This window comes from Dipteris shenzhenensis, chromosome 24, assembly GCF_047967505.1.
Source record: "Dipteris shenzhenensis isolate YYH24624 ecotype China chromosome 24, Dip_SZ_1.0, whole genome shotgun sequence".
Taxonomy (NCBI): domain Eukaryota; kingdom Viridiplantae; phylum Streptophyta; class Polypodiopsida; order Gleicheniales; family Dipteridaceae; genus Dipteris; species Dipteris shenzhenensis.
Window position 1 is genome coordinate 48,155,310 of NC_141619.1, and position 14,060 is coordinate 48,169,369.

The 14,060-nt window shown below is 46.3% G+C and overlaps 1 protein-coding gene across 1 annotated transcript in view; it reads right to left on the reverse strand.

The window, feature by feature from the left end:
- The window catches only part of LOC147886702 (ARM repeat superfamily protein), a 296,797-nt gene that overhangs the window by 98,890 nt on the left and 183,847 nt on the right, over nt 1-14,060 (reverse strand). The window contains exons 31-33 of the mRNA XM_087395638.1: nt 592-720; nt 375-460; nt 162-277 (exon numbers count right to left, since the gene is read on the reverse strand). Of these exons, the coding sequence (XP_087251764.1) occupies nt 162-277; nt 375-460; nt 592-720 (331 nt within the window). The remainder of the gene's footprint in view (nt 1-161; nt 278-374; nt 461-591; nt 721-14,060) is intronic.

A 14,060-nucleotide genomic window follows, 5' to 3' on the forward strand; every position in this document is an offset into this window, starting at 1 on the left:
GGGTGTAGCAAATTCATTTTTTATTGACAAACAAAAACAGTTTGAAGCGAGCTAAATAAATGCTATTCAACCTGAAGGTTGCTGCATAATGATGTCACTGCAGGAACCACTAGAAAACCATAACAAAGCATCCCAGGACTGGGAAAAGGAAGAATGCCTACCTCTTTTGAAGTTTTTTAAAGTCCGAAGAGAGACAAACAAATGTTTCAACAGCCGTCGAACACCATTAAGTACAAACACCAAAGTCTCATCCCATTGTTTCTGAGCTGTATTCCGACTGTAGTAACATTAAAAACCCATTATCATCTTGCAAGAGATAAGATACCTCCTCAGTATACAATGTATACAGCTATGTAAGCTTCAAGACTGGATACCTATGATGCACAAGCATATGCACAGGCTTGCCCCCCTGTGTCCCCAATTCACGACCTTGCCATTCATCCTTGGAAGACGTTGCAGCCTGTTTTATTTCATGTTCAATCAAAGTAGCAGCGGAATCTGTTAAACTGGCATACGATATTCTGCATATCAATAACTTAGATCATGATATTCCACAATATGGCTGCAGAACGAGTCTCAAATTGGACTTACCAAATGTCTGACAGTATCAACTAAGGGAAATACAAGGTTCCAAAGGCAGTGCTCCAACATGGCAGGAGAAAGCTTATGCCCATGGCGGCTGATAGACATAAAGAGAGTATCTATAGCAGTGTTCCGAACCTGAAACAAACACAGTGTTATATTACAGAAAGAGATCCTGAAAGTGTACAGTAAGGAGCTTAGCAGAGCTCTGAGCTGCTGCTCCTCCCCGCTCTAGCTACCCTCTCCCCTTCCCGCCAGCCCCTCCCCTTCCCTCTCAGCAAGCCCCTCCCCTCTCTCAGCCCCTCCCTTTCAGCCTCTTCCCTCCCCCTTCTGCCGCTCCTCCCCCACCCCTACCCCCGCCCCTTCTCCCAGGCTGTCTCCCCTTCCCCTCCCTGCCCTGACTGCTCTCCCCCCTCCTCCTTTATCCCCTGTATACCCCTTCCCCTAATCGCCCCCTCCTGGGGACTATTCCGCCCCCCCGCCAGCCTGTTCTGCCTCCTCCCCCTCCCGGCAGCAACCTCCGCTCCATCTCCCTCCCCGGCTGCCCCCCCCCCCCCCCGCGGCTGGTCATTCCGCCTCCCACCCCCCCAGCCTCTTCTCCTCTCTCCTCCTCCTCCTTTCACCACTCCTCTCTCCCCCCCCCCCCAGCTGCCTTCTCCTTTGTCCTCCTCCTCCTTCCCCTTCCTTCCACCTTCGCCTTCTTTTTCCTTCTGCCTTCTCTGCTTCCCCCGCCCATTCATTTTCCTCTCCCAGCCTCCCTCCCTGTCCCCTGCCTCCCTCAGCCCCCCCACCTCTATCCATCTGCCTCCCCTCCTTTCCTTCCTCTCACGCCCCTCGGGGTTCTTCCTCTAGCAGCATTTCTAGAGCGGACAGATCGATATCGTGTTTGAGTCGGCCTTCCCACATCGACTGACGATGGCTCAGCCTTCAGCCACTCCTCGTCCACTTCCACCGGCCATGAAAACCGTTACGTTCTCAAAAGACGAGTTGCAGCAGCTCAGAAAAGATTCATAGCAGGAGAGTTGGACATCACTCTTTGCTCACATCCATGGGTCCCACCCTTCCAAGTTACAACCCAGTGAATAGATGCTCGCCGCTTTACCTAGAGACCTCGCAAGGCACCTGCCAGATGTTCGTCTGCTTGGTCGAGGTTTCTTCCAAGTTGTTTTGACTCCCTGGATGCAGCAGGTACAGTGCTTCAGGCCAATCCCTTAGCACTGAGCTCCACGAGGATTTTCTTCACGCCCTTCTCGTTGGGTTTTGACCCTGTGGAGGAGGATAGCCAAACGATTTTACTCTTCATTAGATTCCTCGGCCTCCCTCAGGTGTACCATCAACTCTTATCTTCCATTGGAGGCGCTTTCAGGATGGTCACCGAGATCCCCCCCCCCTCCCTCCCTCCCTCCCTCCCTCCCTGGATGCCTTCTTCGGCAATAGAGGCAATCAGGTCAGATGGGGTACCGTGTGTTAAGGGTCATTTTCTCTGACCCTAACATCACGGATGACCACATCATACTCTAGCGTGCAAATGGCTCATTCTTCGGGCAGAGAGTCGAGATTGAGGGAGACAGGATGAGTGTAGGATTGCCCAAGGAAGACAAAAAAGAAAAGGCCTAAAAGGTCCACGGCTATAGTGCCTCATAGAACCACATCGGCTAGACCTGCTTCACGATCTACTGCACATCCTACCACTTCTCACGCTACTGGATCTTCCACCTCTCGCCCAGGACAATTGGTTACAGCCTCTCGTCCTAGACCTTCTTCTACAATGCGACCAAGACCGTTAGCATGTCTTGTTCAAGTCGTCCCATGTAGGGTGCCAGTCAGAGTTGGTGAGCCAGTTCCACCTCAGGAGGCCACTGATGGTGCCATGTACCCTTCCTTACAGGCAAGAGATATTCCTATCCTACTTCCTTGTGCTGATAAGGTTGCTCATGTCCCCTTAGACGTTCATGTGGAGGACCTTCCATCTGTGGAGCAACTCATTGCCGAAACCCGTGCCTTACTCAATGTTAATGCTACATTTATGGCTTCGCTCCCCCATTGTCATCAGCCCCCTTCCCCTTCTGCTCCTCTTTCTTCACCTCTTGACAGAGGCAAGGGAGTTATTGCTTCCACTCCACCATCCACAGACATCCTCCGCACACCTGTGCCAAAAGCATCACTCTAAAATTCTTCTGCACGTCCTGGTAGACATGGCAGCGTTTCAGTTAGAGAAGGAGTTTGTACCCTCTGCCGTTGGGGAGCAGGTTGTTCAAATCACCGTGGACAAAGCTTCCCCTTCTACAGGTGTGAGAGTGCTTTCCCAATTGACTTCCCTCCTCTTGATAGGAAGAATTTTTCCTAGGAGACGGTTGTCTCCGCTACCAGGGCGGGTAAGGTTTTTCATCCGGCCTCTTCCTCTTGCTAATAAGGATTGCCAGTTGGAACATTCAGGGCCTCAGAGGTATACCTCACCGCCGCTATAGGCAACCGATTCGTAACCAACTTCATCCAAGTGTTACTGGAGGCCCCATTGATATTCTTATGATTCAGGAACACAAAATGGATGTCAGGGATTGTGCCAAGTCGGGTAAGATTCTCTCATGCCATACTTTTTTGTCACTCGCCTTGGGCAAAAGGGGAGGTACTTGCATTTCTGTTTCTTCTTCGATGCTCCCTTTGGTAATTAGACATGGGATCATAGTTCCCTTCAGAGCTCAGTGGATCATTCTTTTGATTGATGGGCGTAAGGTTGGTTTCTTAAACCTCTATGCCCCCAATTCAAGAGGGGACCGTGTCCTTCTATGGAAGGAGCTACTTTCTTGGTCATGCATTGCAGGGTCTTGGATCATTGGGGGTGATTTCAACATGGTTGAAATGCCCACAAACAAAAGAGGAGGTAGGGAAGGTGGTATCCATTCCCTAGAGAGAGAATCCTGGGATGCCTTCCCTTTTCGGTACAGTTGTAGAGATACTTGGCATGATGATGCTTTCTCGGTCGAACAAGAGATTGCAGATGCCTATCCATGCACGGATTGACAGATTTTATGTGGACGATTGGGCTCTAGACAGAGGTGGGACGGGATGCATTACACACAGGGTGAGATCATCAATTGCTCATATCAGGAGAGGTGAGATCCTAAGGCGAGAGATAGGTATCCGCAAGCAGTAAGCTGCTCTTCGGAGGGAAGAGCAGAAGAGGCCTACAAATGCTTCGGTTCAAGAGCGCCTTGCTGCAGCAATGGCTCAACAGCAGTCACTGTTAGGTCAGAGAGTAGAGTATGCTTGTCATGTCAGAGAGTCATTTTTTACTCGAACGGGAGGTAGGATCAACAAGCAATTCTTAACTACTCTTGGCCCCAAACATAGTAACGAGAGCATTTCACAACTTGTTGACTCAGACACATCCAAATCCCATCTTGCAGGTAGCCACAGATTTCTATGCCTCCCTTCTTACAACAGATCCTGACACACAGGCCACAGATGATGCTCGAGTTGTTATTTAGCAGCACTTATGTTGGTGATTGGGGATATGATAGTCTCACTTGATGCACCCTTCACCAACATAGTGTTCAAGACTTCTCTCTACCCTTCACAAGGGCAAGTGCCCTGCCTCAAATGGACTTACCCCCTCTTTTTTATTTCATTTTGGGATCAGATTGGCAATCACTACAGCAAGCGCTCATATTGATTGGAACAAATCCAATGGCTTATGGATCAGTGATGAGGACACTCCAGACTCGGGCAATGACATAGGATTAACTTGGATTCAAAGGGGTGTTTCCATCTGGTACCTTGGCTGTCAGGTTGGGGTGGGCATCTCTCTAGTACCAACATCAGGATTCTAGATGTGTTGTACACAGAGGAGGACCTTACAAACGCAGCCCTACACATATGGGTTTCTCATGTTGAGGGTGGGCAGCCATTGCCATCATAGGTAGTTGCCGCCCTTTCTGGTATTAGCGACTTCTACCTCTCAGTTGCTTATACTAGGAGACGAGATATTCTCAGATGTGAGATTGCTCTTCGCCAGCAGTTGGCAGCTTTGCAGAGGGAAGAGTAGAAACGGCCTTCAAATGCTTGGATTCAGGAGCGCCATGCTGTAGCAAGGGCTCACCAGCAAGTATTGCTTGATCAGAGAGCAGAGTATGCCTTTCATGCACGGGAGTCCTTCTCGATTCAGATGGGTGGCAAAGTCAATGAACAGTTTTTCTCTACTCTTGGCCCTAGACATAGTAGAGAGAGTGTATCCCAACTTATTGACTCACATGGGGTTTTACAGACAGATCCAGATGATGTCTTGCGCATAGCTTCAGATTTTTATGCCGCCCTTCTTACTGTTAATCTTGAGACACGGGATAGAGAGGATGCTAGACACGTTATTTGGCAAAGTTTCCCTTTGTTGGTGGAACCGGATATGCATGTTTTGCTTGATGCACCTTTCACCCACACAGAGTTCTGTAGGCCATCTCCTGGTGGTTCTAGTGATGTCCTATAGGCCATGGTATGTGCCTTGTAGGCATAAATAAAGGCACTTGTAGTGTTAGTGCCTTTTAGGCCACATAGGACACTTAGTCCTATGTGACACCTAGGACACTTAGTCCTAGGTCCAAGTACTTGTACCTTGTACTTCTCTTTTTCCTATTACCCTAGTTTTTGATGTGACAGCGGTACAAGTACTTCTCTTTTTCCTATTATCCTAGTTTTTGACGTGACGGCTAATCTATCGACTCTTTTGCAACCTGCATTCTCTCTCTTTCATTCAATCCTACAGTGGTACCAGAGCTGAGGTTGACTCGTCTCCTGCTCCCTGAAATACGTACCAGCGCTCCTTCATCCGTGCAGTCCGTACCACTGTACGAACGATTGTACTCACAGCTTGCTCCCGTACAAACCTGAGCCGCCGTACACTCACATGCCAACGTACCTACGCCGTACTTCCATACGTATTTACACCGTCGTACAGCAGACGTATTGTGACTCCGTACTTTTTCGTACACCGTACTGTGTGGTACCTATTCCGTACAATGTCTCATAATTCCTCCGTACTGCTGTCGTATATTTTTCGTACAATTGTATGCTGTTCACCGTAACTGTCCCGTACCATATCTGTACCTACAGATTCGTACTTGCATCGTTGTGCATCCGTACAGATATGTACCTTTACTATGTACTTGTCCGTACAGGGTATCGTAATGCTCTCCGTACCTGATCCGTACGACTGTACGTTCACCGTACACTGGACCTGCTCCGTACGTTTGTACAAATGCATCGTACATGTTCCATACAGAGCGACTGTCCGTATAGCTTGTGTGGACTCTCTCAAAATTAGAGGTGCACTTTTGCAGACAATTTGTGGACAGCAGTCCTAATTTTGCAGTTGCAAGCCTTGAGGCTATATTTTTTTGGGATTTGGTCTGCAATTTCTTGATTGATTACAATACATTGGGTCAGATTGGAGAACACTGAGTCAGATTTGCAGGACATTGAGTCAGATTTGTATACATTGGGTCACATTTGCAAAAATTTCAGCAAAATTTGGGGCTTTTCTGGATTTGTCCTCTTTTTGGCCTATTTGCCCTCAATAAATTTGGGGCTCCTGCCACATTTGCTGTTTCTGCAGTGAACATTGCCTGCCACAGTCACATTTGGGGCAGATCTGCATTTGCCCTTTGATGTGGGTCAGAAATTTGCAGATATTTGCTGTCATTTTTGGACAGCCAGCTTTTTGCAGTGATAGCCTTGAGGCTTTACAATGGTTTGCCTCTACTGCTGGTCCCTCTGCAGGGGGGTACTCCTCCTAATGCCTCTTCCTCTAGCACTCCTGCTGCTGCTCTTCCAACTCAAGAATAGTCAAGATGGGATGCAAGAGATGCAAATGCACATTCATGTATTGCTTTATCAAGCAAGAGAATCATTATTCCACACATCCGGTCTTGCAAGATAGCAAAGGATGCTTCGGATAAATTGGCTTCTCTCTATCAGATTCGCAATGAAGCTCGTGTTGCATATTTGAGAAGGCAATTACAGGAAGTCAGTATGAATGAAGGTAAATCTATGGATGCATACCTGACAAAGGTCAAGGACCTCATGGAACAGCTTGCCAACATTGATGAGGTGGTGCCAAATTCACAGCTTGTCAGTACCACATTGAATGGACTAAGCACATTACTTCGGAGAAAAAGAAAGCAGGATTGACAGTTAATGCCTCTCATGCTATTGAATCCCATGACCCAGAAGATGCTTCACATGCACATGCTCTTTAGGATGATTGGGCATGGGCTGTCCATTGCTCATTTGATCCCTCCAAAGCTGATGCATTCTTTACTACTAATGATGCTCAGTCCTGGTACTTTGATAGTGGTGCTTCCAAACATGTCACATCTTGTAGACAGTTGTTCCATTCTTTAGCTGATGCACCTCGAGGGGGGACTGTCACATGTGCTAATAATGCTTCATATGCTGTAAAAGGAATTGGAGATGTGTAGCTCACATCCATTTCAAGCCATCCTGTTACTCTGACAAATGTTCTTTTTGTGCCTGGAATTGAAGTCAACTTGATTTCAATTTCAGCAATTGCCACTTCAACTTTCATAGTTATTTTTGATGGCTACAGATGCCTAGTTTATGATCTTCATGATGACAATGCCATAGTTCTCACTCTGCAAAAGGGGCTTTATCACCTTGATTATCACTCCGCTGCACTTTCTATTGAAGCATTTGCTATGTCAGATTCACAGCTTGCTGAAACTCATCTTTGGCATGAGAGAATGGGTCATCTCAATGATAGAGCTCTTGCAAAGCTACATTCACAGCAGATGGCAAATAATGTACCTCAAACTCACACAGTTTCCAAACATGTGTGTGAGGGTTGTCTTTTGGGTAAGATGCATCGGTTTCCTTTTCAAAAGAATTGTCCAAAACTCTCACAAAGGAAATTGCAGCTAGTGCACAGTGATGTCCGTGGCCCAATGAGGACAAATGCCATTGGAGGGTACAAATATTTCATGACTCTCATTGATGATTTCACAAGATATTGCTGGGTATATCCTTTAAAAGCCAAATCTAAAGTTTTCTTATGCTTTCAGAGGTGGCTGAATATGGTTGAGAATGAATCTTGTCACCCTCAACACAGATAGGAGGCGAGAGTATATGTCTAAGGAGTTTGATGCATTTCTATCTTCACGACGCATTATTCACTCATGCACTACTCCTTACACTCCTCAGCAGAATCTTGTTTCTGAAAGGAAAAACAGGTCCACAATGGAGATGCCCAGATGCATGCTTAAGGCCAAGTCTTTGCCCAATAAATTTTGGCTTGATGCAGTGATGTGTGCCAACTATGTGCTGAATAGATCACCTACACGGGCATTGACCACTGTTACACCTTATGAAGCATGGAAACGCAGGAAGCCTTCAATTTCACACATGAGAGTTTTTGGGTCTCTTGCATATGTTCATGTACAGCTGAGACATAAGCTTGATGACAAGGCAATCAAATGCATATTTATTGGTTACAGCCATGAGAGCAGAGGGTATCGGTTATATCAACCAAATACTAGGAAGATTATTGTCAGTAGAGATGTAATCTTTGCTGAACATTCAGCTTCTCCTCTTGTGGACTGCAAAGCTAAGCCAGATGTTGACATGTTTGATGCCTTTGAATCTTGGTTACCTCTGCCATCCTTAGAAGAGGATTCTGACCAGCAACATGAGCCTCCTGCAGGCCCTCCACTAAGCAATAATCAGCCACTACCTCATGCTGATTCGCAGGTTTCTCTCGGCACAAAATGATCCCACTATTCATGATGCAGTCATTGAAGAAAGAGCTGTCAATAGACAGCAAAGGCAAGTTCCCAGATGGCTTCTTGATACATTGAGGGACAGCAAACAAGATCAGCCTTTTGCTGCCCGGACAAGATCAGGGAATAGAAAGCATGGTCACTTTCTTGAGTTTGCACTCCTTGCTACAGCTTGCAATGAAGAGCCTCTGTGCCATAAAGATGCTTTTGACAGCAAAGAGTGGATGGATGCAATGAGAGCTGAGCTACATTCCATTGCTAAAAATGACACATGGGAATTAGTAGATCTCCCTCCCGGCAAGCATGCCATTGGAACCCGGTGGGTCTACAAATTTAAAAAAAAATCTAATGGCAGCACAGATTGATACAAAGCCTGTCTTGATGCAAAAGGGTATGCCCAACAACAAGGCATTAACTTTGAGGAGACATTTGCTCCCACATCCAGGATTACTACCATTAGATGTGTCATTGCCATTGCAGCCCATCATCATTGGCAAGTGCACCAACTTGACATCAAGACTGCTTTTCTTCATGGAAACTGCAGGAAGAAGTATATGTCACACAACCCCCTGGCTTTGAGGTTGTTAATTCTGAAAATAAGGTATCCCGGCTTAGAAAAGCCCTTTATGGTTTGAAGTAGGCACCCAGGGCATGGTATGCCAAAATTCATGCACACTTACTATCCCTTGATTTTCAGAATAGTCCCAAAGAACCCACTCTTTATGTCCGTGGGAGTGGATCTGATTTTTTAGTGCTGATTTTATATGTGTACGATATGCTCATCACGGGCCCAGTTACTGAGCAAATTGCAGCTTTCAAGGCTGATTTGCAGCAGATTTTTGAAATGTCAAACATGGGACAGCTCCACTATTATTTGGGCATTCAGTTTGCTCACGTTGAGGGGGGTATCATGATGTCTCAGTCCAAGTATATTGGACAGCTCCTTGATCGTTTTCAGTTTAAGGATTGCAAGCCAATTTCTACTCCAGTGGAGCCTGGCTTCAAATTCTCAGCTCATGATGGGAGCCCACCATGTGATATCACTCTTTATCAGCAGGCTGTTGGATGCCTTATTTATTTATGTCACACTGGAAATGACTTACAGTATGCAGTATCTCAGCTCAGCAGATTCATGCACATGCCCAGTTCACAGCATTGGCAGGCAGTGAAGAGAGTCTTCAGATATCTCAGAGCCACTCGGGATTTAGCCCTCTTCTATGGTGATCAGGGTTCACTTACCATGCATGCTTACACGGATAGTGACTGGGCAAGATGTTCCAACCCCAGAGTGTCACATACTGGCAATTGTTTTTTGCTTGGCTATTCATGTATCTCTTGGCTCAGCAAGAAGCAACCAACAGTTGCCACATCTAGCTGTGAGGCTGAGTACAGGGCAGCTTTCACCACTACAGTAGAGTGTGTTTGGCTAAGACAGTTACTTACAGATCTTCGTATTCGCTACACATCCTCCACTATTGTCTACACTGACACCCAGAGTGCTTTGGCCATTGCATGTAACCCAACGTTTCATGCGCGTACCAAGCATATTGAAGTTCATTATCATTATGTTCGGGAGCGGTTGTCAGTAGGAGACATAGAGTTGTCCTATCTTCCCACAAAGGACAACATAACAGATATGTTTACAAAGGCACTTCCTCGTCCAAAGTTCGAAGTCTTTCGACAGGCTTTACACTTGGTTCCCTTTGTTGCATGATCTAACATCCATTGTACATTCATAGGTGGCTATATCCTTTTGGACGAACATGTGCCACCATGACCAGAGAATACCAAGTATTCTGAGATGTTTCCATAGTACTTCAGCCCATCCCATGGAGGGGGGTTTGTAGGCCATCTCCTGGTGGTTCTAGTGATGTCCTATAGGCCATGGTATGTGCTTGTAGGCATAAAGGCACTTCTAGTGTTAGTGCCTTTTAGGCCACAAAGGACACTTAGTCCTATGTGACACCTAGGACACTTAGTCCTAGGTCTAGGTACTTGTACCTTGTACTTCTCTTTTTCCTATTATCCTAGTTTTTGACGTGACGGCTAATGTATCAACTCTTTTGCAACTTGCATTCTCTCTCTTTCATTTGATCCTACAAGTTCAGGACTGCACTTTCAGCCCTTCACAAGGGCAAGTGCCAAAGTTCAGATAGCCTTACCTTCTTTTTTCATTGCATTTTGGGATATGATTGGACACTACACTACTTCAGCCCTGCAAGGCCTTCGGGACTTTGGTGAGATGCCCGGGTCGCTTACAAAGGGTCTCATCCACCTTATCCCGAAAGGAGGTTGCAAAAATCTACTGTCCCAGTGGAGGCCTATCACACTTCTGGGGACTTGTTACAAGATTCTGGCCAAAGCAATCAGCCTCTGATTCCAGCTCCTTCTCCCAGATCTTTGACACTCAAACGGGATTTGTGCATGGCCAAAGCATTTTTGATAACATTTTCTCTTTCTGGGAAGCTTCAGAGTGGGCCATGCGGAGCGGCCAAGGTCTAGCCATTCTACTTTTGGATTTTGAGAAAGCTTATGACAGAGTAGATTGGGGTTTTTTGGAAGGCACCCTTCTACGTTTTAGCTTTACTGAAGCTTGGATCAAAGGTGTTTCCTCTTTGTACAGATCAGCCCACAACCAGGTACTTATTGGTAGGTAAGGGGTGAGAGATTTCAGATTTCTAGATCAGTCTGTCAGGGATGTTCCCTTGCTCCTTTTCTATTCTTGTTCATGGCCGAAGCTATGAGTATCGATGTTAGATCTCAAGCTGACATCTTTGGGCTGAGACTTCCCATTAGAAGGGAAGAGGAGTTACTTGACAGCGAGTTGGCAGATAACACGGCAATTTACTTGGATGCCACTCCACAAATGCTCACTTCTTTCAAGACAGCATTGGATTGATTTTGCTTAGCGGCAGGGGCACAAATAAATTGGCATAAATCCAATGGCTTTTGGATCAGTGATGAGGACACTCCAGTTTGGGGGCTTGACAGGATTCACTTGGGTTCAGAGGGGTGTCCCTATCAGGTATTTGGGCTGCCAGGTCGGCTTGGATATTTCTTCCACGCAGCAGTTTGCTCCCATGTTGGAGAGCATCAGGAGGAAGCTCCTTCTTTGGAGCTTAGCCAAGCTGGATCTTGCCTCTAGAGTTGTGGTGGTCAACCAGGTTCTCTTGGCCACAGCCTGCTTTGTTTGTTCTTGCTGGTGCCGTTCTACTGCATCTCTCAGCTCAAGAGACCGATCAGAAATTTTCTTTGGAGTGGGCTTGATGGCACAGCAGATGCCTTAGCCAGGGTGGCTTGGGAGACCCTCATCCTCCCTACACAAGAAGGGGGTCTCAATAATATTGATCCACATTTATAGTGCAGAGCTTTACTATGCAAGATGGTGGTGCGGGGACTTATGCCAGCAGGGCAGGAACCATGGAAGGCCTTTCTTATTAGCAGCATACAGAGGTGCACACCTTCTTCAGGAGGAGACTGGATGAGCAGTATTAGGTGGATCTTCACCACAGCACACCTCAGATCACCTTCGTCCCCTCCCATGGTTGCCATTTTGAAAGCATGGGCCAGTTTCAGGAGCACTCTTTGGAGGATTCCTCCTTCCTCTCGTGAAGAGATTGATAGGCAACCCATCATGTGGAATCACAGTATTTTAGATGATCATGGCAAACCACTTGGTGCCTCCACGCAGTAGTTTGCTCCCATGTTGGAGAGCATCAGGAGGAAGCTCCTTTTTTGGAGCTCAGTCAAGTTGGATCTTGCCTCTAGAGTTGTGGTGGTCAACCAGGTCCTCTTGGCCACGGCCTGGTTTGTTTATTCATGTTGGTGCCGTTCTAGTTACTGCATCACTCAGCTCAAGAGACCGATCAGAAATTTTCTTTGGAGTGGGCTTGATGGCACAGCAGATGCCTTAGCCAAAGTGGCCTGGGAGACCCTCATCCTCCCTACACAAGAAGGGGGTCTCAATCTTACTGATCCAAATTAAGAGGTTTACTTAGCAAGATGGTGGTGCAAGGACTTATGCCAAGGCAGGAACCGTGGAAGGCATTTCTTATTAGCAGCATACAGACGTGCACACCTTCAGGAGGAGACTAGATGAGCAGTATTAGGTAGATCTTCACCACAGCACACCTCAGATCACCTTCGTCCCCTCTCATGGTTGCCATTCTGAAAGCATGGGCCAGTTTCAAGAGCACTCTTCGGAGGATTCCTCCTTCCTCTCGTGAAGAGATTGATAGGCAACCCATCATGTGGAATGACAGTATTTTAGATGATCATGGCACACCACTTGGTGCCTCACTCTACATGCAGTGGTCTAGGTGGGAGAGGGGACCTGCATCATCTTTGGGGTCTTGGAAAGCTTTCCGCAGGCTTCCAAAGGAGACCAAATCTCAGTTGACAGACATCTCAGAGGGAGTACAGGGAGGATCTTATAGATTGAGGCAGCCCTTCCAAAGGATTGGGTAGACACAGATGATATGCCACTCACTTGCTCCACTTAGGCACGTACTTTAACGAGAGGTGGTGTTCCGCTTCGAGCGGTTTATGAAAACTTTGAAGGATTTTGTAAGGCAAAGAGCAAGACCAAAAGCAAGCATGGCAGAGGGATGGCTTGTGCAAGAGTCATTAGTATATATCACAAAGTTTCTTGCATCCATGGATCCCGATATGCTGTAGGCTTGGCATAGCAAGAATGATGATCGCATCATTGGTGAGGTTCCCTAACGAAAAGGGATTGAAAGAAAGATGAGTGAAGAGCAAATGGAGAAATTCAATAAGTTTTGTATCCTCAATAGCAAGGAGATGCAGAAGTGGATTGAGAGATATAAAGTGGCAAAAGCAGAAAGAATAAATGCAAGGAAAAGATTCAGAATAATGTACAGGCGATCACAACCATATCCATGGGATCTCGCCATTCTCCCCACTCACATGTCACTTGATTGGCTACAACTAGCTCTATGTAAAGCCGAACGTGATGGAGAGACAATAAATGAGCACGAGCGAGAGTTATCATCCAGATATATGATGCGTGTAAGTTTCCTACGTGTGGACGTAAGTAATTATTTGTGGCAATATACGCTATAAAATAGATGCATCCTCATTGTTTTAATTATGCTCTTTAGTAGTACAAAAAGTAGAGTGCATTATGGTCATATGGATGACATTTTTGTGTGGAACATGTTGATTCAAAGAGAGTCACACATGATTGTCGAATCATGGCTAACTTCACACAAGATAGCCGAGCAAGCGCTTCAAATATAGGTGGTTTTTCATCTAGATCATTCTAATCCAAGATGGTGGTACGTGATCCAAGTTGCACCAAGAAGTAAGCAAATTTTTGAAGATAGAGATGTGGATATGGAGATTCCACTACCAATGCCGGATCCAATTGATGCAGGTGGATCTAGCGAAGAAGATGAAGACATGGAGGGATCCTCCAGAGCAGCTGCAGCCAGGATAGAGACTTTTTTCAAAGTTTGGAGAGGATCTCCTTTCTTCTCCGAGTCTCCTTCAAGGTTGAGGTTGCATTTTCAGCCTCCACCTTGATTTTCATTAGCTCTATCCAAGCTCTTTTTGAGCTGGTTTTTTTTCTCATGATTCTTTTTTAGCATGGCATGATGTACTCCCACGTTAGAGCTTGCTCTTGCGGTTTTCATTCATACTTAATGAAGTAATATTTTTGGGGAAAAAAAA